The sequence below is a fragment of the Saccostrea echinata genome, unplaced genomic scaffold (assembly GCF_033153115.1).
Source record: "Saccostrea echinata isolate AGI-Se365-2 ecotype Australia unplaced genomic scaffold, CSIRO_AGI_Sech_v1 ptg000005l, whole genome shotgun sequence".
In the NCBI taxonomy this organism is placed as follows: Eukaryota; Metazoa; Mollusca; class Bivalvia; order Ostreida; family Ostreidae; genus Saccostrea; species Saccostrea echinata.
The window spans coordinates 17,365,789-17,391,932 of NW_026889754.1; the positions used below are offsets into that span (position 1 = coordinate 17,365,789).

Consider the following 26,144-nt stretch of genomic DNA (forward strand, 5'->3'; position numbering starts at 1 on the left):
TTACTCCTATAAAAAAGAAAAACTTCAAACACAAAAATAATTATGTGAGTATATAAATGTGTCTCAGAGATGGTTTCAGAAATTTACATATATTTCTTCTGAGGAAATAGAGCGGGAAACCAAATGGTAACACTTCCAGTATTCTTCCTGAAAAAGACATGAATATCACAGCTTACGGAAAAGAAGAATTTTTGACGAAGTAGAAAAGTAGCTGCAAGTACACATTATATCAATTTCATTTAGAATTTGCAATCTTTATAACTTCATAAATCAAACAAGAGTTTGGATATTAATCGTTGTTAAATTAGTATTAATAATAAGAAATCAATTGATTTGGTTGAATGATTGTTTGTTGTTTAACGTCCCTCTCGAGAATTTTCCTCTCATATGGAGACGCCACCAGTTGCCGGTGGAGGGCTACAAATTTTAACCTATACTCGGCACTTAGGGTCATTGAGCAGTGAGGGATCTTTCTCGTGCCTGCACCTACTGCGACACGGGAACTCGGTTTATACGGTCTCATCCGAATGACCGGTCTCCACGTCCCGCAGTGGGATTCGAACCCGCGACGTAAGGATCAACTCCTTACTCCGAGACTCTAGAGCAGACGCTCTAACTACTGCGCCACGCGGGCGACGAAATCAATTGAAAACATGAACATCTATTTCCTCTTTCTACACTCACAAGCGTTGTGATGACTTCTGGTCTCCTAGTCTGCATCTGGCGGACTCTTGTAAATATATCCACCTCTTTATCAATACGGAGCTGTTGAATGGCGTTATGTAAAACACAGAATATACCGGCTGGACCAGCCCCGTTCCTTTGTAAAAATAAAATAATTATTTGGGAAAGAAACATCATATTTCTCAAATCATGGCATTAAAAAAAACACAATAAAAACAACAACAAAAAATTGCTCTGCAATGTATGTTAGGGCATCATTAAAAGTATGCCCCCCCCCCCGAACTTTTGCTATTCATGTCAAATGATATATTAATAATTTTGTATTGGAAACAAGAGCCATATTTTGCGAATGAAGATCTACTTCGATTAAGACAAAATTATTTCTAGCAGGTCCAATCTTATACGTATACCAAAGTCCTAGTCTTGTTAGTATGCATTCGTTAGCCTTATTTAAATTTGCCAGACACTTTTTGTACGTATCTCTGACCTTGTATCGAAACGTTTTTAATTGAAGAAATGGATGTTGCACATTCATTTCTTACGTAATACCCATAATATTCAGTGTTCCATTTTGTTTCAAATTAATCAAAAGAAAATTAAAAAAGGTCTCACGTTACCGTAAAGACACTTATATGTTGGTTTCCTATTCATGGAAATACTATCTTGTTTAAGTTTTTTTTTAAAATGTGTAACGAGAAAGGAAATAAATTTTCTTATGAAGAACAAAGTTATTTACAAGATACTCCATGTTTTTGATTAGATATGATTTTTTTTTCAAGCGTGCTGTGTGTTTTATATTCCCGACGTTTTAGCACATAACAGAAATAATAGAATTCAACTCAAGAGAAATTTTATGTTTTTTTAAATATGGATTTTTATTGTTGTATATCTTCTTACTTGCTAACGACAAGAGAAGTTGAAGTTGATGCATTTTCTTTCTCAAGTAGCATTTTTGCACATTTTACAAGAGCCTCGTCATTGCCAGATGATGTTTGGTAGATGTCAACATGCGCTTTTTGACCCTTATTAGTTTATGAAAAATAAAAAAAATAAAAATGTATTCTAAATGCAGTGTATGTCAAAGGTTGTATTCATTCGTTTTCATTAGAAACTCGGAAATCTTGCCATTACAAAGATACGAGCTACCGTCTTACGCTGATTGTAATCAGCAATCTATCTTGTAGAACGCCATTGATGTCACTTCCGGTATCTTTTGCCGTTATGGTAAAGGGCTGAGAGTGTCGTGTTTCTCCTCTGTTAGGCAACCAGTTGTTTCCCTTTGAATTAAGGAAATATATAATAATAGACTTTAGGAACAGGATTGGAAAAAAGAGTTCAGTAAAGATTACTATATTAGAATTATTTCATTAATATTTGTAAAACTAAATAAAAACATATACTAAGGATGTAAACTGAGGTAGGACTTTCTATAAAAAAAGAAAATGTTCAATGATAAAAATGGTAATGACATCCCAAATAAGGCGAAATTAACATACTTCGTCAGTGTCATTTAGAACAACTATTGCTGTTACTCCGTGGTCCATACACAATCGCCACAGATCGACCTCTGTATCCAGTAAAGGTTTTTGTGTCATAATAAATCCATTTTGGTTTGTAAATGTCTGAAATATATTTAAAAAATTACAGAATAAACCTCTCTCCTTTACTGTTCTTTTTACTTAACATGTTTACGGGAATAGACGAACACCACAGCCCCGCTCACGAAACAGACACACAAACCCTGCTTTTGAACAAAAAAATTATAAAGGGTACATACCGGAGCTATGACTGCATTTATATAGTCATTTCTTCCCTTAACATATGTTGTAAGGTAGGGTCGGTATTTTGTTACTGAAGAAAAGAATATGCATGGATCATTACATAGAGACATATTACAAAACAAACAAATACACTAAACAAAGAAACAGTGGGTACCTGGTAAAATGTCCATATCCACATTTTTAGCCATATTCTCAAGTTTCTTTGCATCTTCCTTAGATCCATTATCGTCAACGGTTTTGAAAACAGATACAAACTAGAAAAAAATGCATTCTTTAATAAATATGGCTTTCTTTACAAAAAAAGTTACACGAAAGCCATTATTCATGACTTCATGACTTTAATCAGGATATTTTCTGTGTGTAATGTCTTGATGCATTTTTAAACTATTGCAATTGTAGGTAAGGACTAATTAATGCAGTCATAGATTTGCTTTGTTGATGCTTTCATTCATAACATACAGGTAAATTAATTTTGTACTATTTTGAATAAGTGCAGGAAAAGTACCGCGGAATCAGATAAGGCAAGCCATATTAAACACTGAAATATGTACTTGTATACATGTATATACTCGTACAGAGTACTTGTTCTGCTGGTCGGTATATTTTCACTTACCTGAAACTCATTTGCTAAAGTTTGTTGATTAAAAGGTGAAGTATCATTCAGCAAAGTGAGTACTTTTGTTTGAAAGTCACGTTCAGACAGTTTGACTCCTTTTTCTTGAAATCCACAGAGTAGCGCCTTATGTAGGAACACGTACTGCTCCTGAAATTTATGAAGATTAACCAAAAAAAAAAAAAAAAGAAAGAAAGAAAATAGAACTTTCTTATTGTTTTAAGGTGATAAGGTTGGGATATGTTTAAAGACAAATATATATTACTGATTTTTAGGTCACCTGAGTCACTCAGGTGACCTATTGCTATTTGTTTTCGTCCGTCGTCGTCCGTCGTGTGTTAACATTTGAATATTTTCGGCTTCTCTGAAACCACTGAACCAATTTCAGCCAATTTTAGCATATGGCATCTATGTGTGAAGGGGAACAAAATTTGTGAATTTCATGGTCCCTGCCCCCCTGGGGGCTGAGAGGTGGGGCTAAAACCACCAAAATTAATGCAATCTTTAAAATTCTTCTTCTTTACTCCTAGACATCAAGCAGTCAAACTGTTGGCATGATTGTAATAAGCATTGAGCCCTCTACTAAAATCGTGAAATTCATGGCCTCAGGGTCAGTGGTTCTGGTGCTAGGGCGGGGCTATATAGATCATATAGTGAAAGTGCATTATTTCTTTGAAAATCTTCTTCTCTACTCCTGAGTATTATTGAAACAAATTGAATACATAGTTATGATAAGCAAGGGTGAATGTACCAAAATTGTGAAATTCATGGCCCCAGGGTCAGGGGTTCTGGTGCTAGGGCGGGGGTATATAGATCATATAGTGAAAGTGCATTTTTTCTTTGAAAGTCTTCTTCTCTACTCCTGGGTATTATTGGAACAGATTGAATACATAGTTATGATAAGCAAGGGTGACTCTACCAAAATTGTGAATTTCATGGCCCCAGGGTCAAGGGTTCTGGTGAAAAGGGGGGGGGGGCTCTATAGATCATATAGTGAAAGTGCATTATTTCTTTGAAAATCTTCTTCTCTACTCCTGGGTATTATTAAAACAAATTAAATACATAGTTATGATGAGCAAGGATGCCTCTTCCGAAATTGCAAATTTCATGGCCCCTGGATCAGGGGTTCTGATATTAGGGCCGGGCTTTATTTTATTATATAGTGAAAATGCATTAAAGCTTTAAAAGTCTTCTTCTCTGCTCCTGGGTATAATTTAAACAAACTAAGTACATTGTTATGATAAGCAAGGATGCCTCTTTCAAAATTGTGAAATTCATGGCCCCAGGGACAGGGGTTCTGGTGCTAGGATGGGGCTATATAGATCCTATAGTGAAGGTGAATTATTTCTTTGAAAATCTTCTTCACTGCCCCTGGGTATTATTTAAACAAACTAAGTACATTGTTATGATACGCATGGATGCCTCTTCCAAATTTGTGAATTTCATGGCCCTAGGGTCAAGGGTTCTGGTGAAAAGGGGGGGGGGGGCTCTATTGATTATATAGTGAAAAAGCTAAATTTCTTTGAAAATATTCTGGTTAAAAAGCAAAGAAGCTAAGTGTATAGTTATTATGAGCAAGAGTGCTTCTTTCAGAGTAGTGAATTGCATGACCCCTGGGTCAGATGTCCTGGTGTATGGGTGGGGCTCTTGATAATATAGTGAAAATGCATTAATTCTCTTAAATAATACTGTATGCTTCTTAGTGTTAAGCAGATAAACAAAGTAATTACTTATGATGAGCAAGCTTCTGGTCCCAGGGTGAGAGGGTCTGGTTTTTCTTGGTGGGGAGGGGGGGGGGGAGCTCTATTAATAATATAGTAAATATAGTGAATCTGTAGTATTAAAATGCAAATCGTCTCTGCACCTGGGCATATCAGAGGCAAAAAGAGTAAAAGTTTTAATAAGGAAGGGTATTTTTTACCAGATCTTTGAACATCTGGACCATTTGGTAAAGTGTTCTGGTCCTTGTCAGGGCTCTATTAATTTGTATTCTACTGAAAGGAGTTATTCCCCTTTGCCATTTACTTTTGATAATTAATCACTGTAAATAATGTACTTGAAAGGTTAATAGCATAGGAGAATTCTGCAAGAATTTTTATTGTTTAATACAGAAAGTACTTTCATAGTTTTAATGATCAGGTAGACTTGTAAGTAAAAGATAAATAAAAATGAGACAAAAATAACTTGTCTTATTAAATGTTCATCAAAGACCAAGACAGGCCAATGTAAGAGATATCAACAAGGAATTAAAATAGTACAAAAGCACTGATAGTTTGTTAATATACTGTATGGTGAGAGTGATAAATGGGGAAGAGAAAAGAACCTAATTTATGAACTGTTAATGAATACTTCACTAATTATTTTGTTATCTTTCTTTTGGGCAACAAAGGTTCACATTTCAGTTCATTTTATACTCTGTGGATTCTCTAAATTGTTGTATTATACTCAGGTGAGCGTTAAGGCCCTTGGGCCTCTCGTTTTAATATAATATACTCATAAGAAAATCAGATAATCTTACAACTGTTTGAACCATGGTCATACGATCCTCTCTCATTTGCTTCACAAACTCAAAAACGTTGATCCACCCCGTTTCTCTACCTTGTTGAAGTAATACATTCAGACCAATATATGTCCCCGTTCTCCCCACTCCGGCACTGCGAAATTTTCAAAAAGAATCAAAATTTGTCAAAAATTGTCAAAACGTGAAATTAAAAGTATATTTTAAAAATACCGCACTATCTGGAACTTACTTAAGAGACTAATAACATTAATTTTGACAATTTCCATATTAGAAAGCAATTCAAAAGCTTTTGGAATTATAGTATTATTCAGTTTTTACATATTTTACAAAAGGGATGTTGTGTGAAATTTTTTTTCCACTTACCTACTATATCCATTAACTTACCCACATCAATTAATAACTGAGGATCCTGGTTGATATCATTTGGTCACAGATCTGTGGAACAGACCAAATTCACTTACCTACAGTGAACTAATAACGGTGGACCTGGTTGATATCTCTTTGTCACAGTTCTGTGGAATTGGTTCAGTTCAATTTCACCAGGAGTGCCATGGTCTGGCCAAACTGTGTAATGAAACTGATTGATTGTTCTTACTTCCTCCGACTATAAATACAACAGAGACAAATAATTATCAACTCGCAACAAAGTTAAATAGGATAAAGTAAGATAGTAACGAGTGTGTGGGGAGTGAGTGTGTGTGTTGGTTACGAAATTAATCATTTACATCAAGGTGTACGTGCTATTTTGCGAAAGGATATTCCGCTTTGAGGTAACCTTGTTTTAAATAATTGAATGATCTAAAAGCAATAAAAAAGTTTTCATTGCTATAGGCAAAATATCTAAATACACACAGTCCGGATTAGACACGTTTAACTGTACATTAAAAATACATGAAAAAAAATAGGGAAAATACGTTTAACTGTATATTGAAATTACATGAAAAACTAGAAAAATTACGAAGAACAGATTTGATTTGTGTGATGTTCAATATCATATAAGTATAAATTTATTCAGATCCTGTTTTAATGAATATTTACCAAATTATTATTAACCAAATGTATTTTTGTTTACTTAAAGCAATTCATTGTCAAATTTGTAGAAATGATGTAGCTTTTATGTAAAGACTTACTTTTTTTCTCTGGATTGAGAATTGTCGAATCGTATAGAAAGCATACGTAGTTTCTTCCAAAAGACACACTTTACATGGACCAGACACCATTGGTTGATTTCTATCTGGCCAATATTTCGCGCACTTATTCTGAAACATAACATATTTAAGGCAAATGCTAAGTGTTTGACAAAGAAGAAAGTGATTGCAAAAATAGCAAAATAATCACAGTATACCTTTCCATTCTCAACAAGATTTGTCAACATGATAATGCAACCAATATTCTCTTGCCAAATCATTCTCCAAAAATCTTTCAATGTATTTTTTTGTGGACCTGCATGAAAAACAAACTAGAATAATTTCACAACATTCAATAAATTTCATAGAATATTTCTTTTATTAGAAAAATTGAACTCAAGCATTTTACGACAAAAGTGCAGTTTAAAACAGTTTATGTCCTAACAAAGAATTACTATAGTTAACTATAGTAAACTAAAGTTCACTATAGTTAGCAATAGTAAAACAAAGTATAAAAATTTCCCCATAATTAATCAAAGTTTCAAACTGTTTACTATAGAAAATAAAGTTTCCAAGTTAATACTACAAATAATTGTAAATCAAAGTATCAAAATTTCCAATATAGTGAATCAGAATTTCAAACTCTGCATTATATTTTATCAAGTTTTCACTATAATTTTTTTTATCATAGTATCAAAGTTTACACGACAGTGAATCTAAGAATCAAAGTTTGCACTTGATTAAAGCAAAGTTTCAAATTTTTCACTTGTTTATATATATATATATATATATATATATATATATATATATATATATATATATATATATATATATATATATATATATATATATATATCATCATCATTTTAAAAGTAGTTAGTTCCATAGACTGGGGCATCACAACAAAGCAGTGTATATTCTTTTTTTATGGGGGGAGTGTATCTCCAAATTTTAATTTACAACATTTTTTTACTGCAAATGCAATATTGTTATTTCTGATTTACTTGAAGAAAATTCTTATGAAAAATAAGAAAAATGTGAGGGAAAAAATCCGAAAAATGTTAAGTGAAGTTGATGGAGCAGGTAGTTTGCTAAATCACACGAGTTTTATTCTATATTTTCTTTCTCCATGAAAATAAAACTTTAATTGAATCGGAATTATATTTAATTATTTTTTAATTAATGTTGCTAATAGTCAGTCTTTCGAATGGCAAGATAATGTCATATTAAACCTCATATTAAAAATAATAGCATCTATTTGTGTATACAGAATAGATGCCTTTATTTTACGAGAAAAGTATATTTGCAGGGACCTATATACTAGTATATAGGTCTCTTGTACGTTGGCTTTTAAGAGTCGGGCTTGGATGATACAGCAAGTGGTGTCTTTATAAAGGGTGGGGTTTGTTCTTCACAATCCTTTCTGCTGAACCTTTCAAAGGTAAGGACACATAACAAATGCTGGCAAAGAATACATCTAATTTTTGCTTTGTAATTTTAAAAAATCGTATAATTGTTCCATTTATGAATTGTTTTTCAACCATTTTAAAGCTTTTATTACTGTTGATGTTAATTAAATAAGGCGGATGATGTTGGATTCAAAATGTTTACGAAGCAGACGCGGTTATGCCAAAAAATAATTAATTTACCCTTGTATTGTTATTAAATAATCAAATATTGATTATCAACATTAATTATTGTCCCGTTTCATACTGCGTCGAAATCGGAAAATGCAAACCCAGAATAGGGGAACAATAATATGGAAACTCGGTCGGACCTTTTTTGTGGACACAGTGAGGATTGGCCTAAATATAATTCAAAGAAAAGAATAGCAAATAATCTGTGAACCAGTTGGAAAACCAGGCATTAAATATATGTATCATCACAATCCAATATATCAGGTACATCCACAACCTTTGAAATACATAAATCAGTTGAATGTGTTAAATAGATTAATCTTTGCCATTGTAGAATGAGACCAAAATATAAGCAATAGTCTGCTAATACAGTGTATAGATATTGCTTCTAAAAATCATTGCTTAAAGTGGTTCTTTTCAAACTTAGAGTGTAGAATTTATTTATTTATTTATTTTCTAAAGAAAAGGAGGGGTTTACTAAGGAAAAAACTATTAAGTTTCAAACAAAAGTACCAAAAAGTCAAGCTGAGAACAAAATATATTTAAATATAACTACCAGTAAATCCTACAAAATTATGTTACAATAAATAATCTTTCAAAAAATACATTCAAATCATCTTATAATTTTACCATAGAATTCTCTCAAAATAAGGACAAAAGACTTGCATTTGCCTGGAATTGTTCAAAACTAGGGTCAAAATAATTCAATAGATTGTGCATAGATGCTATTGTTAGGTCACATTGTACAGCAGCCTTAACTTTGCCATATGTCCGGTTATATTAGTAGAATGTTCTGGACCTATTATACATTTATATTAGGTTTCTATTTGTGAGAGGATTAAATTTAGTTTTTGCATAAATTCAGGTACTATGTAATATAACAGATACAATGTTCTGTGTAATTGTAAAAGTAGAACTTGGTGAATATTTCGAATCCAACTATTAGGCACTACTTACAACAGGGCTCAGACTAAACAATGATTTGTTTGGAGAAACAATTAATTTATGAAAGCATCAGAACCAAAGAAAGCCCTTAAATTCTTGTTTCATGAAAGAATTTGTAATTAAAGTTAGAGCACTAGATTATAAAAAAAATCTCTAGTATGTGATGAATTTAAATAAAAGGGGAAAATGAAACCACCTATCTTGCCCAGAGAAGAGTATTGTTATATTTATTTAAATGCTCCAGAGCTTTCCTAGCGTTCAGTGCTTTGTATTCATGACATTTTAGACTAATGTTGTGAAAAGGAGGCTCTGATATATAGGTAAGTCATAAGATCAGTTGCATATCATAAGTTATTACAGATCTACACAGCTTCCAACTCAATATATATATGACTTGAAACAGGGGGATCATAATTGTGTAGGGTGTGGGAGCAGTAAACCTCTAGAAAGGGCCTTTCTCAAGTCTCGTATCTTTAGGTGCTCTCATTTAGGATTCTATTTGCTAGCTATTAAAATTGGAAATGAAATGATCTTATAATACAAAAAGGGGGGATTTATCATTGGTTAACCACGTAATTTATCAATCTCATATTAATTAAGTCTGAATAAAAAGGAAAATGCAAAATATTTTTATATAAACATCCAATTTCTATTACTGGAATTAGGATATCTATGTTATGATCCTGTAAACTCCAAATCAAAGGTTGGAAATTGCAACATCTTGTACAAGAATGTTTTTGTGATCACTTATTAATGAATACTTGTATATCTTAATGACCAATTATTAAATCAAAAAAGTCAACACAGTCAAATCTCATTGTCTTGAACTTATGGGACAAGAAATAACTTTCAATGAGATGTCGGATATTTGAGATGTTAAGGGTAGAATGCTTGAGGAGTAGTTGTCAAGCTGAAGTAACCATGTAATTTAAGATATCAGTATTCCAAATACCAAAGTTAAAATTACAATTACTACTGTAAAGCAATTAAAACTTGTAGAACATTCATCAGATTGTATGTTGCAAAATGAATATATGGTCTTATTTTAACTATATTTAGTTGTCTTTAGACATCAGAAGTGACCAAAAGAAAGACCTTGTCAAGTACATGTAACTTATATTCTTAATAATGTAGCAATTGTTTCTCAGAAGAGCCCTAGAAGGATGCTTAAATTTTGTAATTTTACACAGATAATGCTGATTGTTTGACTTCGGGCATTGGGCTTACATTTTAAGGTGTTTGGATCTGAAAACTCCTAGTAGGGTGCTTATATTTAGTAATTTTGTACATGTATATAATGCTGATTCTAAGACTTCAGGATGTGCATTTGGTTTACATTTTAATGAGTTTGGTTTTGTTTTTAATCAGAAGCCCAGAAAAGTATAATTTCTTTTTGGATCAAGTCCATATTGATAGCAGTACTAGTTATATTCAGGCTCATTGCATATGAAAATATATCTCCAATTGGTGTCATTAATAATCAAATATCTATACCTAAAAGAATTTCATACTTAGGTATGCATTTTGTACTACACTGGAACAATATGGTCATGCAGAGCTGTATAGAGTTCTGATCGACGCACATACATGTGTCACAGGCATTAATAATGTTAATGAAAGACTCTTTATCAGAGATAAAGGAATTAGAACATAAATAAGATTAGTTAAGTATACTAGTATTGCAAACATTTGTAATAAAATTGCAGCCAAAAATCACAGGTTCAAATAGGCACCGTCAAAGTGCCAGATATCTTCATTGCAGCTAAACTGGTTATTGGTAAGTATAAATTTGAATAAACTTGTTACATGTATCAGGTAATGTATCTTTTTCTAGGAATATCATTATAAGACCAGTATATGTTTTCAAAATATCATTATAATTGACAGTTCTACAACAATTGGTAACCATCACTAAGTTGTGTGATATATTCTTATAATTGCACGTGTAATCCACATTCGGGTTGGGAATCTCCCAAGAAACTAAATATTTGAGTATATATAGGAATATAGTAAGATTCAACCTTGAAACTGGAGTTTTTGAAATGTGATTAAGGATTTCAAATAGCTCTGATTAAATTTGCTAATTAGAGAGTGAATGTGTCACCTTCGGTGACATGAAACTTGGTTCAACAAATAGCAGCATATGCATTGGCTTTCCTAGCAATTTTCATGGATTGAGAATTATGCTATATGTAATGATAATTAATGAAACTCCCCCTATTTGGTTATAAATCTCCAGATATTTGTTTTGATGAATTACAACCATGTATATAAAACTTGCCTTGGCTAATAGACAATTCAAAACAAAATTAACAAGCAATGGTAAACTTTATGTAAATGCATTGCGAGGTGGCATATATATTTGTAAATCAGGATAGTAGGGAAGTTTCTTTCTACAAGACCAAAGCTTTATTAGGCATTGATATATATATATATATATATATATATATATATATATATATATATATATATATATTATATTATATTATATCACAATATCAAGTCTCGTTTAAAGTCATCATTTCGTAAGTTCCAAGCTCGATACAAAGACCTTGTCAGCAAATAAAATCTGTCACTAAGTCAAATGCTGACTGATGTTTTTCATACTTCCTGGTAGTTGTTAGAGCATTATTTACACACTGAATTATCGATGGATTTTTCCGTTATTTCCCAGTTATGACAAGAAGCACACGGCGGGTGTGACCGGTCGGCAGAGGATGCTCACTCCTCCATGGCACCTGATCCCACCTCCATGTTTTAGAGGTCTGTGCACGTTTGCTCTGCTCCACATATTTCATTGGCAAGTTTTTATTACTTTATGTGTTATAGCACCTTTCTTAATAGAGGGAAATAAAAAATTATTCCAAGTCTGCTGAAGGATTAACATATCCATACATCAAGATGTGTGTAAGTACCCAGCGGGGAGTGGGGTCTTGGGCAGTATTGGTCGTGGAACAGTTGACTTGTTTTGCTTCCCCCAATATGTGGAGTGACTGCAATCTGTGCCAGCTTGCAGCCATGTGGCGTCTGCGCACACCAAGTCAACTGATAACTGAATATTTGTGTGAAACCTGTACTGAACTGTCACCTTGTTGATATGCTAATGCTAGTGTAAACTAAGCTAATAAGCTTACTCTTGGTGACAGTGATATATACTTTAGAGCTGTAATATATATTTGATATTTGAAGTTTGAGATATGACTTTGATTTTGAACAGTTTGTGTGTTGCTTTTGAACAGTTTGTATGTGTGCTGACCCTCCGCGGTAAACCCAGGACGGTTAGACTTTGAAACACACATGAAGTTTGAATTTGATGGGATTGCCCAGTTGAAATGGCATTCCACTATGTTTGTATTTCCTTGTGCCACGGCCAATACATTCTATACTGAGTTTTGTGACATTTTCTCTGTATAAATAATAGCATCTATTTGTGTATACAAAATAGATGCCTTTATTTTACGAGAAAGGTATATTTGCAGGGACCTATATACTAGTATATAGGTCCCTTGTACGTTGGCTTTTAAGAGTCGGGCTTGGATGATTCAGCAAGTGTTGTCTATATAAAGGGTCGGGTTTGTTCTTCACATTCCTTTCTGCTGAATCTTTCAAAGGTATAGACGCATAACAAATGCTGGCAAAGAATACATCTAATTTTTGCTTTGTAATTTTAAAAACCCTCCCTCCCACCATCTTTATTAGAATTTTCTGTTTTCTTATAGTAAGTTAGGATTATCTGCTGCTTGGTTTTTGCTTTATTTTGCAGTGAAACAGCTGTGATCTTGACGCCCGAGATGAATACCTTATAGCTATACAGAAAATCATCCTGGTGCTTTCTAAATGAAAAGTTAAAGTGAAGAATTTGCCGCATCAAGATCGTTGCCAGCTAAAACGTTTGTGCGGAACGTGCATTCAACTGTGTCTGTGCAGTATGCTAACATAATAGTGTTGCAAACTCAGACCAAATTTACCATCGTTAATAAACTGAATCAGTAGCAAACAATCGATTAATGGATTAATAGTTTGAACTTTAAAGGAAATTGTCGTGGCACTCCTAAGTCAACTGATAACTGAATATTTGTGTGAAACTTGTACTGAACTGTCACCTTGTTGATATGCTAATGCTAGTGTAAACTAAGCTAATAAGCTTACTCTTGGTGACAGTGATATATACTTTAGAGCTGTAATATATGGTGGCATAGTTATGCCATCCACATAATTTTTTGTCAACATAGCATATAATGTCAAGTCAAGATAACTATCTCGCCAAGTTATGATAACTTTCTGGTTTGTCGACAAATACCAACTTTATATCTTGTCCAGTCAAGATAAGCTATCACATTTGTTGCGATAGCTATCTTGACATGACGAGACAACTTATCTTGCATCATGAATAAAATAGCTATCGCAAAAATACGATAGCTTATCTTGACTGGACAAGATGAAAAGTAGGTATTTGTCGACAAACCAGAAAGTTATCATGACTTGGCGAGATAGTTATCTTGACTTGACATGATATGCTATGTTGACAAAAAATTATGTGGATGGCATAAATATGCCACCATAGTAATATATAGTACAAGTCCGAAATATGAAAAAGTTTGATATTTGAAGTTTGAGATGTTTGATCTATGAAGTTTGAGATATTTGATATATTATGTACAAGATTTGATATATGAAGTTGATATGCTTGATATTTGAAGTTTGAGATATGACTTTGAATTTGAACAGTTTGTGTGTTGCTTTTGAACAGTTTGTATGTGTGCTGACCCTCCGCGGTAAACCGGGAAGGTTAGACTTTGAAACACACATGAAGTTTGAATTTGGTGGGATTGCCCAGTTAAAATGGCATCCCACAATGTTTGTATTTTCTTGTGCCACGGCCAATACTCGCCACAAAAAATAAATATACATTCTATACTGAGTTTTGTGACATGTTCTCTGTATAAATAATTTGAATGTTATTATCTATAATTTCAAAGATTAATTTTATTATTAGCACTCATTTTGTCCAACACCCGAGAGATCTGAGTATCCATCCTACTGTTGAATTAATTGGTGACCAAGAAAAGATGACAGAGAGGGGAATCAAATATGGATGCCATCGTGATCAAGAATATATACACTGACTAGAAAATATGAATATTTATAGATGAACATTCAAGCATTTATAAAAATGAAAGTTATTTAGCGAGAGAGTTTTTGCACAAGTTTAATTATACCCCACGCAACAAGTTGCGGGGGGTATAATGTTTTTGACCCGTCCGTCAGTCAGTCAGTGTGTCAGTCTTGTTTTTTTTTGTCAGCGCAACTCCTCATAAACCGCTGCGCAGAATTTGGTCAAACTTTGCACATATTTAGGACACAATGCGTAGATCTGCATATTCCCAGGAAATTCCTATTCCATTCTTTTTCTGGGAATTTCAGCACTTTTCAACTTAGATTTTTGGCCATATCTTGAATATAGAGATGAACAGATTGTCAGTGCAACTCCTTATAAACCGCTGCACAGAATTTGGTCAAACTTTGCAGATATTTAGGACACAATGTGTAGATGTGCATATTCCCAGGAAATTCCGATTCCATTCTTTTTCTGGGAATTTCAGCACTTTTCAACTTAGATTTTTGGCCATATCTTGAATATAGAGATGAACAGTTTGTCAGCGCAACTCCTCTTAAACACCTGCACAGAATTTGGTCAAACTTTGCAGATATTCAGGACAAATTGTGTAGATGTGCATATTACCAGGAAATTCCGATTCCATCATTTTTCTGGGAATTTCAGCACTTTTCAACGTAGATTTTTGGCCATATCTTGAATATAGAGATGAAAAGTTTGTCAGTGTAACTCCTCTTAAACCGCTGCTCAGAATTAGGTCAAACTTTGCAGATATTTAGGACACAGTGTGTAGATATGCATATTACCAGGAAATTTCCGATTCAATTATTTTTGCCCTAAGAGTTTTGCCTATTATTGAAGAAACTTTCCAGCTAGGTAATAAGAAAATCCACTGGAATCAGCTTTTTTATTGAAATTTTATGTGAAATATTTTATGACCTTAAAAGACACCTATTAATTTTGAGATCAAAATATTAATGATTTAACACACACACACACAATATATATATATATATATATATATAAATATATATATATATATATATATATATATATATATATAAACTTGAATGCAGCATTAAAGGTGAAAGGTTAAATTAAATTACCTTTTCATGTAAGTAAAGGTTACCTTTTCACCTTTACTTTTTGTAAAGTTAATACAAAGATGACTTTGCTTTTTGTAGCACCTTTAATGAGATTTACTTTGCAAGTAAAGTTTTGTAAAGGTGTTGTTTCAAGCAGTATGAGTACTTTGACATTATAGTTAATTAATAGTAAATTATAGTTTACTATAGTAATGTTTGAAAGGGCGAATAAAGCACAATGCATATTTTGTTTTTTTGCAGTAGTACAACCTTTTCTTATAGTAAACATTGAAAGAATAAGAGTCACACAGCTTTCGCCCAGTATATCAAAAAAGGTTAAACAGGTGATAAGTAATGGATATATGCCGAATACACTTCTGCATGGAAAAATATCAGATAGTGTTAGGCCCGTTAGGGCCGAGAACTGTCTGATATTTTTTTTCATACAAAATTGCATTGATTTACCTAAGACAGTACGATATACCAACAAAAGACAAAAGTGTTATTGACCATTGAAGCTATTCTTTCAAGAATACATGCTTGAATGAAAAGTACTTTGTATTTTTTAATCAGCTACACAGTTATGGGTATTTGAAGTAATATAAATGATTGGAATGGAGAGGGCTGAAATATCCGTATGAATATGAATTGGATTATGATACAGACAGTTTAGTGAATGATGTTTTAGGGAACGGAAAGGAAAATGAAGATTTGAAATTCGATTTGAACTGAACAATCACAGAAGATAATGCAGATGCTAAAGGTACATGTATTTCTAAATAACGATATTGAGAATTAATTTATGAGGGATTGCATGTGAATTGGATGTAACCAGAAGTAGAACTCTTCTGTAATTAAAATGACAGATTTACCAGCCAACCCTGCTTTATAAAAAAACAGAATAACAGAATATCTGAATTTTTAACAGTAAATGAAGGCATCCTTTAAAGTATAGCAAGTTTATTTTATGTTATTTAGTATACCAGGGTTGTTCTAAAAGTCCGCAGACAATGTCCATCTTCGTTACATTACTTTCATGAAATTTAAAATAAGCACTTTATTATATGTAAACATATTTATTTTGTTGGTGTGTGAAGTTTTATATCATTCGATTAATAGAAATCAGTATATTTCATTTTAAAATCAACGTGTTTGATAACCACGGAGCACACTTAACAACATTATATAACCCCAAAAACATAGCGTCATGAGGTTCTCAAAATATTCTTCCTATACATTTTACACAGCACAGTCTGTCCAATATCTGCTCATTAAAAACGTGTCTCTATCAATTGAAATTCATTTTTTTTTTAAATTTTCCAGTAGCATAGTTTTGTTTGTCAATGATTTCTTTTTTTACCACTTAACTATGTTTTCACAAGATCGGCAATCGTAAAGCGGCTTTCTCTTTCCAAGACCTTACTAAATGAACGTTATTGGTTAGATTTTTTTTTTTTTACAGAAAATCCATTTTCCCACAGATTGTTCTCGTCTGATACAAAGTCCATGGCATTCAAATACCGCCTGGGGCATTTGCACTAAAACACATATGCATGCCTCATTTTGAGATACTTCATGTTTCCTACATTTTTAGATTTTATTCTGACGTTTTCCTGAGTACAACAGTAAATTGTATCGTAAACTGCTGCTCCGTGATGATTTACGCCGTCATCTTTTTGCTTTTTTCATTGAGAACTACCAATCTTCAAAAATTGATTTCTTTTCCATGAAGGAAACTTATAATTCATAATTTGGAATATGAAACGATGTAACATGCAGTTCTTAATTTGATCGTCTAGAATTTTTTTGGTTTGAGCCATTTTACAGAGGCAATGACTACAGGCATCAATTAGTGTATATTGTTTTTAAATTAATAAATTTTGACTTGCTCAGCGAACCAATTTTCGCAGTTTTTAATTCTTAATAAGTTTGAAATAAATCAAGATATTTAAAAGATTTTAATACAAATCATTTAAATTTATTGTTAAATTATTTCTAACAAATTTGGATATAATATGACGTTAAATAAAAAACAAGATATGACAGAAGTCCACGAACTTTCCGAACAACCCTCGTACAAGAGGCTCGCGTTTGAATTAATTTATCCCATCCTACTTCAGTATATTCTTTTCATTGGAGGTCATTTTTTTAATTTTCTAATTCTGTTTGATCAGTAAATAATAATTCTATTCTAAAATAACTATGTACACATAAGATCAAACATTTAGCTATTTGCTTAAAAATAAGATTTTTTGGTCCGATTTTGAAGGATATCAGTACTGAGACAGTCTGATATTTCACTTAAGGACATACGCAATGAAGTTTGAACTTTATTGTCTTTTTCCCTGGAGTTAAAGAGTTCCAATACTTAAAGGAACTATGTGCTACATTTTAATGTCTATATATGGTGCTGTACACTTCCTCTAAAACACGTTTGGATAGACAAAACGTCTAGAATATATGTTTAGTAATTTTTGTATATTTCTCTCTGAATTATACAAGAATTTTCATCAATGATATCTTGTCAAAACCCCTGGTAATGCCTGCTGATTTTTTGTCTACGAACATTTTATGGCGCTACAATCTTATATTAAGAATATCTTGAAAAATTATCAGTAGGTAAGGTACGTTGCGTATGTCCTTAATATCAACTGCAGACTGCTCTCTAATATCGGACTGCCACAGGTAAACTTTTAGACTGCAATGTTATAAGAATTGCTATCTTTTTTACTGATTATTAATTACTTATATGAACTGGATGGAATGGCAGTGAGAACCGCAAATAATTATCATGATAAGGGTAAAGTTAATCACCTTGTGCTGCTATGAAGCGCCTTTCCCCATCACAATCCTGAAAAGATGAGTGTAAAATATAGTCATTTTCTTACCTGCATTTAAAATACTATATATTTGCCTAAAGAGAAATTAGAAAAACTTACCTTTATATAACTTGCGTTGATGTAATCATTATCATGTCCATCCCATTTCTCTTCAAGAATTACTCTCGAATGATCATCTAAAACATTAAAATAATACTTTTATAGCAAGTTTACAGCATTGGTTAGATTCTTTTACTAATACATTGTATGTGCTCTCGTTATTTAAGAAATAGTTACATTTTAAATTATCTTGATTGGTTGATTGTATATTGTTTTACGTCCCATTCGAGAATTTTTCACTCATACAGAGACGTCACCATATACCGGTGAAGGGCTTCAAATTTTGACCTTTATTCGGCACTCAGGGCCATTGAGCAGTGAGGGATCTTTATCGTGCCAACGCCTGCCGTGACACGGGGCCTCGGTTTTTAAGGTCTCATCCGAAAGACCCGCAACTTTCACTTCAAAGTGCCGAGCGCATGGCGAAGGAACAGTTGCTACCTATTTTTTTTATCGACTTAGGTCTGTCGCGGCCGAGATTCGAACTCACGACCTCCCGATCACGAAGCGAGCGCTCTACCGACTGAGCTACCGTGAACGGTAAAATTATCTTGAAATGATTATCTAAATAAGAAAAGACAGGAAAATACATAGACGAAAATGTAAAAGTAAAGAAAATAAATCATATTCCCGGCATTAGCACAAACTGTTGGATACGCAAGTGAGTTAAGGCTAAGTATAGACGTTTCTATGAAAATGTACTAATTTTAACGCATAAGGGCTCTACTTTTTATACAGAAAAGGTTAAAACTTTGTTTCTAATGTAAGGTTGGTACCTGCGACAAGTGATAGCCAGTGCACATTATGACGTCATATTATGACGTCATTGCTCTCTACTACACAAAGTTATAAAGAACATCAACAAAAAAGCTTCGGCGCAAGGGCATACCCTATTTATTTTTTACAGAAATAGGATCTAATTAGAAGCAGAATATTCCAAGGATTTGTGATATTGCTGCACAATTGTCAACAGAGTAACTGTTTAGTTACTATTTGTAACGTTTCGAGTTGAAATGGGGTAATTTTTATCAAACGAGAAAGTGCATAGGATTTGTGCAGCACTTTTATTAATCTTCAGAACATTCTTCGTAGAATAATACATTATTTCCTTAAAATTAAATAGGGTATGCCCTTGCGCCAAAGCCGTTTGTTGAGATGTTTTATTTCTTTCAGTACTAAAGAGCAATGACGTCATAATATGACGTCATAATGTGCATTAGTGATAACATGCCTTGGGAACTAAGTATGTATAAGAAAATGAATTTAAGCTTTCTCTGTATAATAAATATACCTCTTTTAGCATTTTTATTACCTCATTTGCATAGAAACGCCTATACCTAGCCTTAAATCACTTGCGTATTTTTTTTAAGAACCAGCAGGTCCGTTTGTTCAAAAGAAAAAAATAATATAAAGGAAATTTAAGTATTTATAATTTTGAAAAATTAAGACATTAAACCATGCTATATAAACCACAAATACCGTTTATTTCTTTTCTTCGAAAAAAGGAACTATTGGATATTCAATTTACTTTAATGAAGGAGGAACTTCAGGAGTACTGTACAACAGTATATTCGAAATGTTGTGTAAATCAGATGTGGATACTTAAAACTCCAAAGAACTTTTAGAAACTTGAAATCACAAAATTTTACTAAAATCAATAACATCAAAACCAACGATTTTTCAACACCTTATACAACATTCCCCCACGATAAATTGAAGTCCAGGTTTTTTGACATCATAGACAGTTGATTTTTCAATAAAAAATGGAACTCGTGAATATACTTAACCTTGTCATTGGTCATTTACAAAATTATTTTGTTAAAAAGCATTCTGATTGTACTCACAAGTACTCTGAAGTTGATATTAAAATGATGCTTGAGTTTCTGATTGACAATGTCTATGTAGTTTTTGGAGATCAAGTCTTCCAACAATCTGTTGGAATTCCCATGGGTACCAATTGCGCCCGTTATAAGCAGACCTATTTTCGTATTCATATGAAGCAGAATTAGCAGACCTATTTTTGTATTCATATGAAGCAGAATTTATTCAAAAACTTCATGAGAAAAAAACCCCACTGGCTGTGGCCTTCAACTCGACATTTCGTTCTATCGACGACGTATTATCAATTAACAATAGCTACTTTCCTTCATATTTCTCACAGATTCTGACACATCTGTTTCATATTAAGATATTTAACTAGAAAAAGACGTTAATGGTAACCTAACAGCAAAGCTTTATGAAAAAGGTGATCACTTCAACTTTTCAATCGTCAGCTTCCCTTACTTATTAGCAATATACCCTTATCGCCTGCATATGGGGTTTATGTACCTCAGTTGATTCGATACGCAAGAGCATGCTGACTGGTGTTTTTCATACTTAATGTTAGGCCATTACTTTTACATTGAACTGTCTACGGATTTTTCCCTTTTTTTTCGATCATGACAAGGAGCACACGGCGGGTGTGACCGGTCGTCAGGGATGCTCACTCCTCCATAGCACCTGATCAAACCTCTAAATTCTGAGGTCCATGTTTGCTTTGCTCCAAATCATTGGACTTTCGAGATTGAATACTGTTCATTATCTTTATATTTCACGTAATATTTACTTACGGTTGTTTTATTTTTCTAATTTAGGAAACGTGAACAATGGGGGTGGAGGGTTAAACTTCATTTACAAATCGTCTCTGGGAGCCCTCTTTACTATTCCTATTTAAAAATTCAATGAGGAATCAAATGGAAATGAAAATAAGACATTATAAAGAGGGAGAATTTTTACAGGGGAATGTCGTTTTAAATCTGTTCTTGGTGACATTTTCTTTCTTCTTGGCAGCATTGCATTTGTTTTCGTCTTTAGCAGGTAATCTCTGGAAAACAATAAAACATTTAAATATAAATAAACTACTGATAATCGGTTTTCAACTCATATTAAAACCTTGAAGAAATATTTTCATATTCAAATGGACTTATTTCTTATCCTTAATAAATACATAGTGGGTGACAGTGAATGATTTACAAAGCCCCTTCCTTTACTTTTCACCAAAATGTTAACAGCAGTGAAGGAGATACGATACTTAGAAACTCAAGGAACTTTTAGAAAATTTGCAATCACAAAATTTTACTTAAATTAATAGTACCAAAACGTACGACTTTCCAATACTTGATACAATTATTCCCTAGGATAAACAAAAAATCCGGATTTTTTTTATATCATGGACAGCTGCTTTTTTTCAATAAAAATGGAACTGGAAGATTTCGATGTCTTGTCATCGGTAATATGCAAATTATTTGATTAAAAACACTCTGATCATATTTTGAAGTTGATATTAAAAAGATGCTTGAGTTTCTGACTGACAATATCTATGTAGTTTTTGGAGATCAAGGTTTGTATGCATAAAAATTCTTAAGTTAAGTTAAGCATATACTTAAGTACTTTTTTCCTGCTTAGCAGATTGGAATTTTACTTAGCATCTTGCGTAGAATGTTGCATAAAACTTTTCAACTCTTAAGTATATGCTTGCTCAGTTTATGCTTAAGTTAAGCATGGTCTTTAATATCTTAAGTTCTTAAACATATTGCTTAAGATTTTTCAAAGAGCGTATTCACACAAAAATAAATAAAGGAATTTTACAAAAAATGAAATAAAAGAAAAATGAAGAGTAATTAAATCAATGAAATAGATAATCTGTATGTATCCACTTTATTATGTGGAATTTACATACTTTGTTGGACGCTAGCGATTTATTATCAAACGGTTTTAAATATGACGTCATTTGACTGTTGCGTATTTTTGTCAACGTCCAGCACCTGTGACAATGCAGCCCTTTTCATGTTCCGTGCACCAGTGCGATGTACTTCTAGATATATGTTAAATGATTTTTACATTACTAATGATGTGCGATTTTTCGGTATACCGGTATATCGTAATTCTTAATTGTGTGATAGTTACGTATCATGATACGGAGACTAAAATATCGGTATTTAGATACCTAGTTAAAAGTTCCAGAAATTATTCATTTATTTGTTCAATCTTTCAAATTACATTTACAGAAAGTGTCAAAAATGTTGAAAACAGTAAAAGAACGGCATCCTAGCATCCAAAATGCTTGATATTATGTGAATAAAAAATGAAAAAAAAAGTGAAGTTATGTTTTTCTAGCATACTTTTGCGGCAAAAATATGAATGTTCATTTAAAATCACTGTAAAAATTGCTCGTAAAAATATCACATTATGATGATATTTGTTTGTGTGTATGTGTGTGTGTGTGGGGGGGGGGGGAGGGAATCGTGATATATCGCGATACAAAATTGTTGGCAATACCCATTCCTATACATTACGTCAAAAGAATTTCATTTAAATGTATCCCATATTACATGTACAGGTAATCTATACAATCATTCATTCGTCAATTGCAGATCAATAAAGATGTCAATAATAAAAAAACCTAAAATATAAATAACTTAAAACTACTGATTAATAACGAGAGAGAGGGAGAGAGATTCTAATGACTTTGTATTCAGAAAAAGCACTAAATACTACGCATGTGATTATATAAACCGAAAAGGAATCAAACCTAGTTCATCGTGGAAAAAAGTGTACATTATGTCCTTTTATGCTCTAAAATATAACTTCAATTTCAAAGCTAATAAAGTTTGATTCTTTCTGCCTCTCAATTGTGCCACATTTTCTCTACCAGTTTGCAATTTAGAAGAGGTAGAGTTTGTCTTGTTCGTGATATTAAATTTCTCCATGTCTGTCTTTTCTTCAAAGTAGTATCCTCCGTGGAAGTCCTGCCTTCCACCGAACGACTTTAACAAAGGAATTTATCGGGCGTCCAGTTTTGTTCTGTTTTGAGTGAAATATTTTCGAAGGGACATTAAACAAACAAACAAATACAAAACCCACTGATATGAGCATGATTAATATTATCGGGTTATTTTGACTAATATGTGGTATATTTTTTTCCTGTTCAAAGATTACTATGAAAATAATCATTTAATCATGACACTATATCAATGCTATGACAAATCACACAATAAAAGGATTTTTTTCCAGTATCATGACGATGACATTGCTTTGTAGTTCTAACATACAGTTTCCATATCCTTTGAACAAAAATAAACTTTGTCCAACATCCTTTGAACAAAAATAAATTTTGTCCAAAGTATCAAGTTGATTTTGTTTGTAATGTTAGTGATGTGAAATTACCATAAACTACGTATTGTAATGTAAGATCTCATAAATCAAACCTTCGTCTGAAGTATTGTTTTTACGATTACACAAGGCTCAGATAACTAAACATACATAAACACAATAGGAATGCTACACGCTTCCATGGGTTTAAGACAGGAAACAAAAATGATTATATTCAAAAAATACTTTTTTAAAAAGTTTCCTACGCGCATACAACTTGCTATATGCGCCATAAACCATGCGTTTGTCAACTTCACACGTTTTCATTAGTTTTCATTTGGTATTTAAATAGGTATTAACTATATTCCCTCCAACTTTCATACATCAAACAGATCCACATTCAACAAATCCGACATACTTTATTCATGTATAAGAAATTATCTTAGTATATTACATTGAACCCTAGCTATTTCTAACTGCCTAGAAAATACCTGATATTCCAAGAAAAACAGGATCTCTTTTCCCGCGCTTTTTGATGCAATAACATTCTGTAGTTCATCAATTCTTATATCCGTGCTTATTTGACTTGTGTTGTAGTATTGAGAATCATCGGCGGAGTCCAGACTTGGCAATTGTAATTGAAGAGACGCTTGGGACGAATTGCCTTTTAATATCAATATTCGTCAATTAATGTAAGATTTGTTCTCACATGGAAAACCTTTACCAACATATCTTTGTATTTGTTTTTGTATTTGTTTTAATGTTAGCTTTTAGATTTACTACGATTACTTACTGCTCATATTTGATTGTTTCCTGTATGTGATTTTGCATTCTTTATCGGAATTTACAGATGAGACTCCTCTTTCTTTTGAATCCTTGCTCATATTAAACCTTCGTCTTCAAATAAAATAGGTTAAGAGTGAGACATGAATTCGTTGCAAAAGAAATGTACTTATAATAGATACAAAAACATAAACAAAATTAAAACAAGAGGCCCATGGACCATATCGCTCAACTGAGCACTGTGGCTAGGAAAAAGGCAGAAATTACAATGTAGTTCAGCATTAAAAAGAATAAATGCATAAGGGGGTTGTGATTTGAACAAACTTTAATCTACACTAAGGATGATTAAAAATGTCTGCCGAACTGCGACTTTTTTCCCTATAAGTTTGGACTTTCATTGTGATCCCACCCTATCAATAAGGGTCATGATTTAAACAAATCTGAATCTACACTACTCGAGAATGCTTCCATATAACTAATCATGGCTTTGCTATTCTTGAGAAGATTTGAAAAAAAAATTCCTATGTATTCCTATGTATAATTTTGCTCGTCCCTTATGGCTCCACTCTACCCCCTGAGGGACATGTTTTGAACAAACTGGAATCTACATTATCTGAGGATGCTTCCAAATAGATAATGACCAACCATGGTCTTGCTGTTCATGAGAATAAGATTTTTCCTATACACTCCTATGTAAAACTTGTCCAGTGTGGCCCCATCCTACCCCTAGGGGTAATGATTTGAACAAAACTAAATTTACACTTCCCGAGGATGCTTCCATATAAATATGTATGACCAATCATAGCTTTGTTATTCTCGAGAACAAGATTCTTAAGAGCCATTCTCTGTAATGACTTGAACTTTTATATAGGAGCTGTGGCACGCATAGTCTCAGAATTTCTCCAAACTCTCTATGATAAAAGTCTTTGATACCGTTAACTTAAATCGTGCAAAAATTGGTTGCTACGTGTCACGGTTACCATAGCAACATGTCCTAAAGTTTGAAAAATGGCATTTTTCAACATCTTCAGAGTCCCACAGTTAACGTTTGCAGCAAAGCAAACAAGTGGCAATGACTTTTTTTCTGAAAGTTGAAGGCCTGGTGTCTTAAATGCATGATAAACATGTTTGGTAAATCATCTATAACATACGTTACTATGGAAACAAAGTATTCAAAAGTAATAATTTTGTTCATTTAAATTTATAATGTCATACACTTAAGAATAAAAACTATTATAGGTTGAAATGCAAGCAAATAATTGAGAAGAGATCCTTGTAACATATACCAAGGACAAAATATGATATTTCTTATAGGTTGGCAATGGTTGCCATGGTTTTAATACCACGAAGGGATTTTAAATTTACTTTCCTAGTGTTTTAATCTTATCCTATCTTTTTAAAAAGCATATTTCTATATAACTGATGATCAATTTTTAAAGGCCTTGGTGTGACCTTAATTTTCACATTTCAAAAAATTCAATTTCAATTCTTTAAATAGTGCGTTGCTATGGAAATAAGGCAAAAAAATATGCATAAAAATCTGAAAAATACTCTGTTTCCTTGGATACGTACCGTTGTATGTAGATTCCCAAAACTTTAATGATTGATATATGTGAACAACTAACCTGACTTTAAATTTTGACTATCACCCAATCTCTAACTGGATGCAAAAAGCTGGCACATAGGGTCTAATATTGACAAAAAATTAACAAAATCGAACATTTTCTCTTCTTGGTAACCATAGCAACAGTGTTGTATTTTTCAACAACCTTTATCAATATAT

General features: G+C 32.7%; 1 protein-coding gene across 1 annotated transcript; it reads right to left on the minus strand.

Annotated features, from left to right (window-relative positions):
* Positions 1 to 24,462, minus strand: LOC133179741 (receptor-type tyrosine-protein phosphatase kappa-like). The gene is made up of 18 exons (XM_061314436.1): positions 24,372 to 24,462; positions 24,070 to 24,242; positions 21,224 to 21,311; positions 18,449 to 18,525; positions 18,324 to 18,360; positions 6,945 to 7,042; positions 6,730 to 6,858; positions 6,061 to 6,203; positions 5,597 to 5,732; positions 3,079 to 3,228; positions 2,620 to 2,719; positions 2,462 to 2,535; positions 2,181 to 2,306; positions 1,839 to 1,961; positions 1,582 to 1,706; positions 685 to 820; positions 88 to 147; positions 1 to 6 (listed from the first exon to the last, which is right to left on the minus strand). The coding sequence occupies exons 1-18, from the start codon at positions 24,460 to 24,462 to the stop codon at positions 1 to 3; spliced, it is 1,872 nt and encodes a 623-aa protein (XP_061170420.1).
* Positions 24,463 to 26,144: the final 1,682 nt, after the last annotated feature.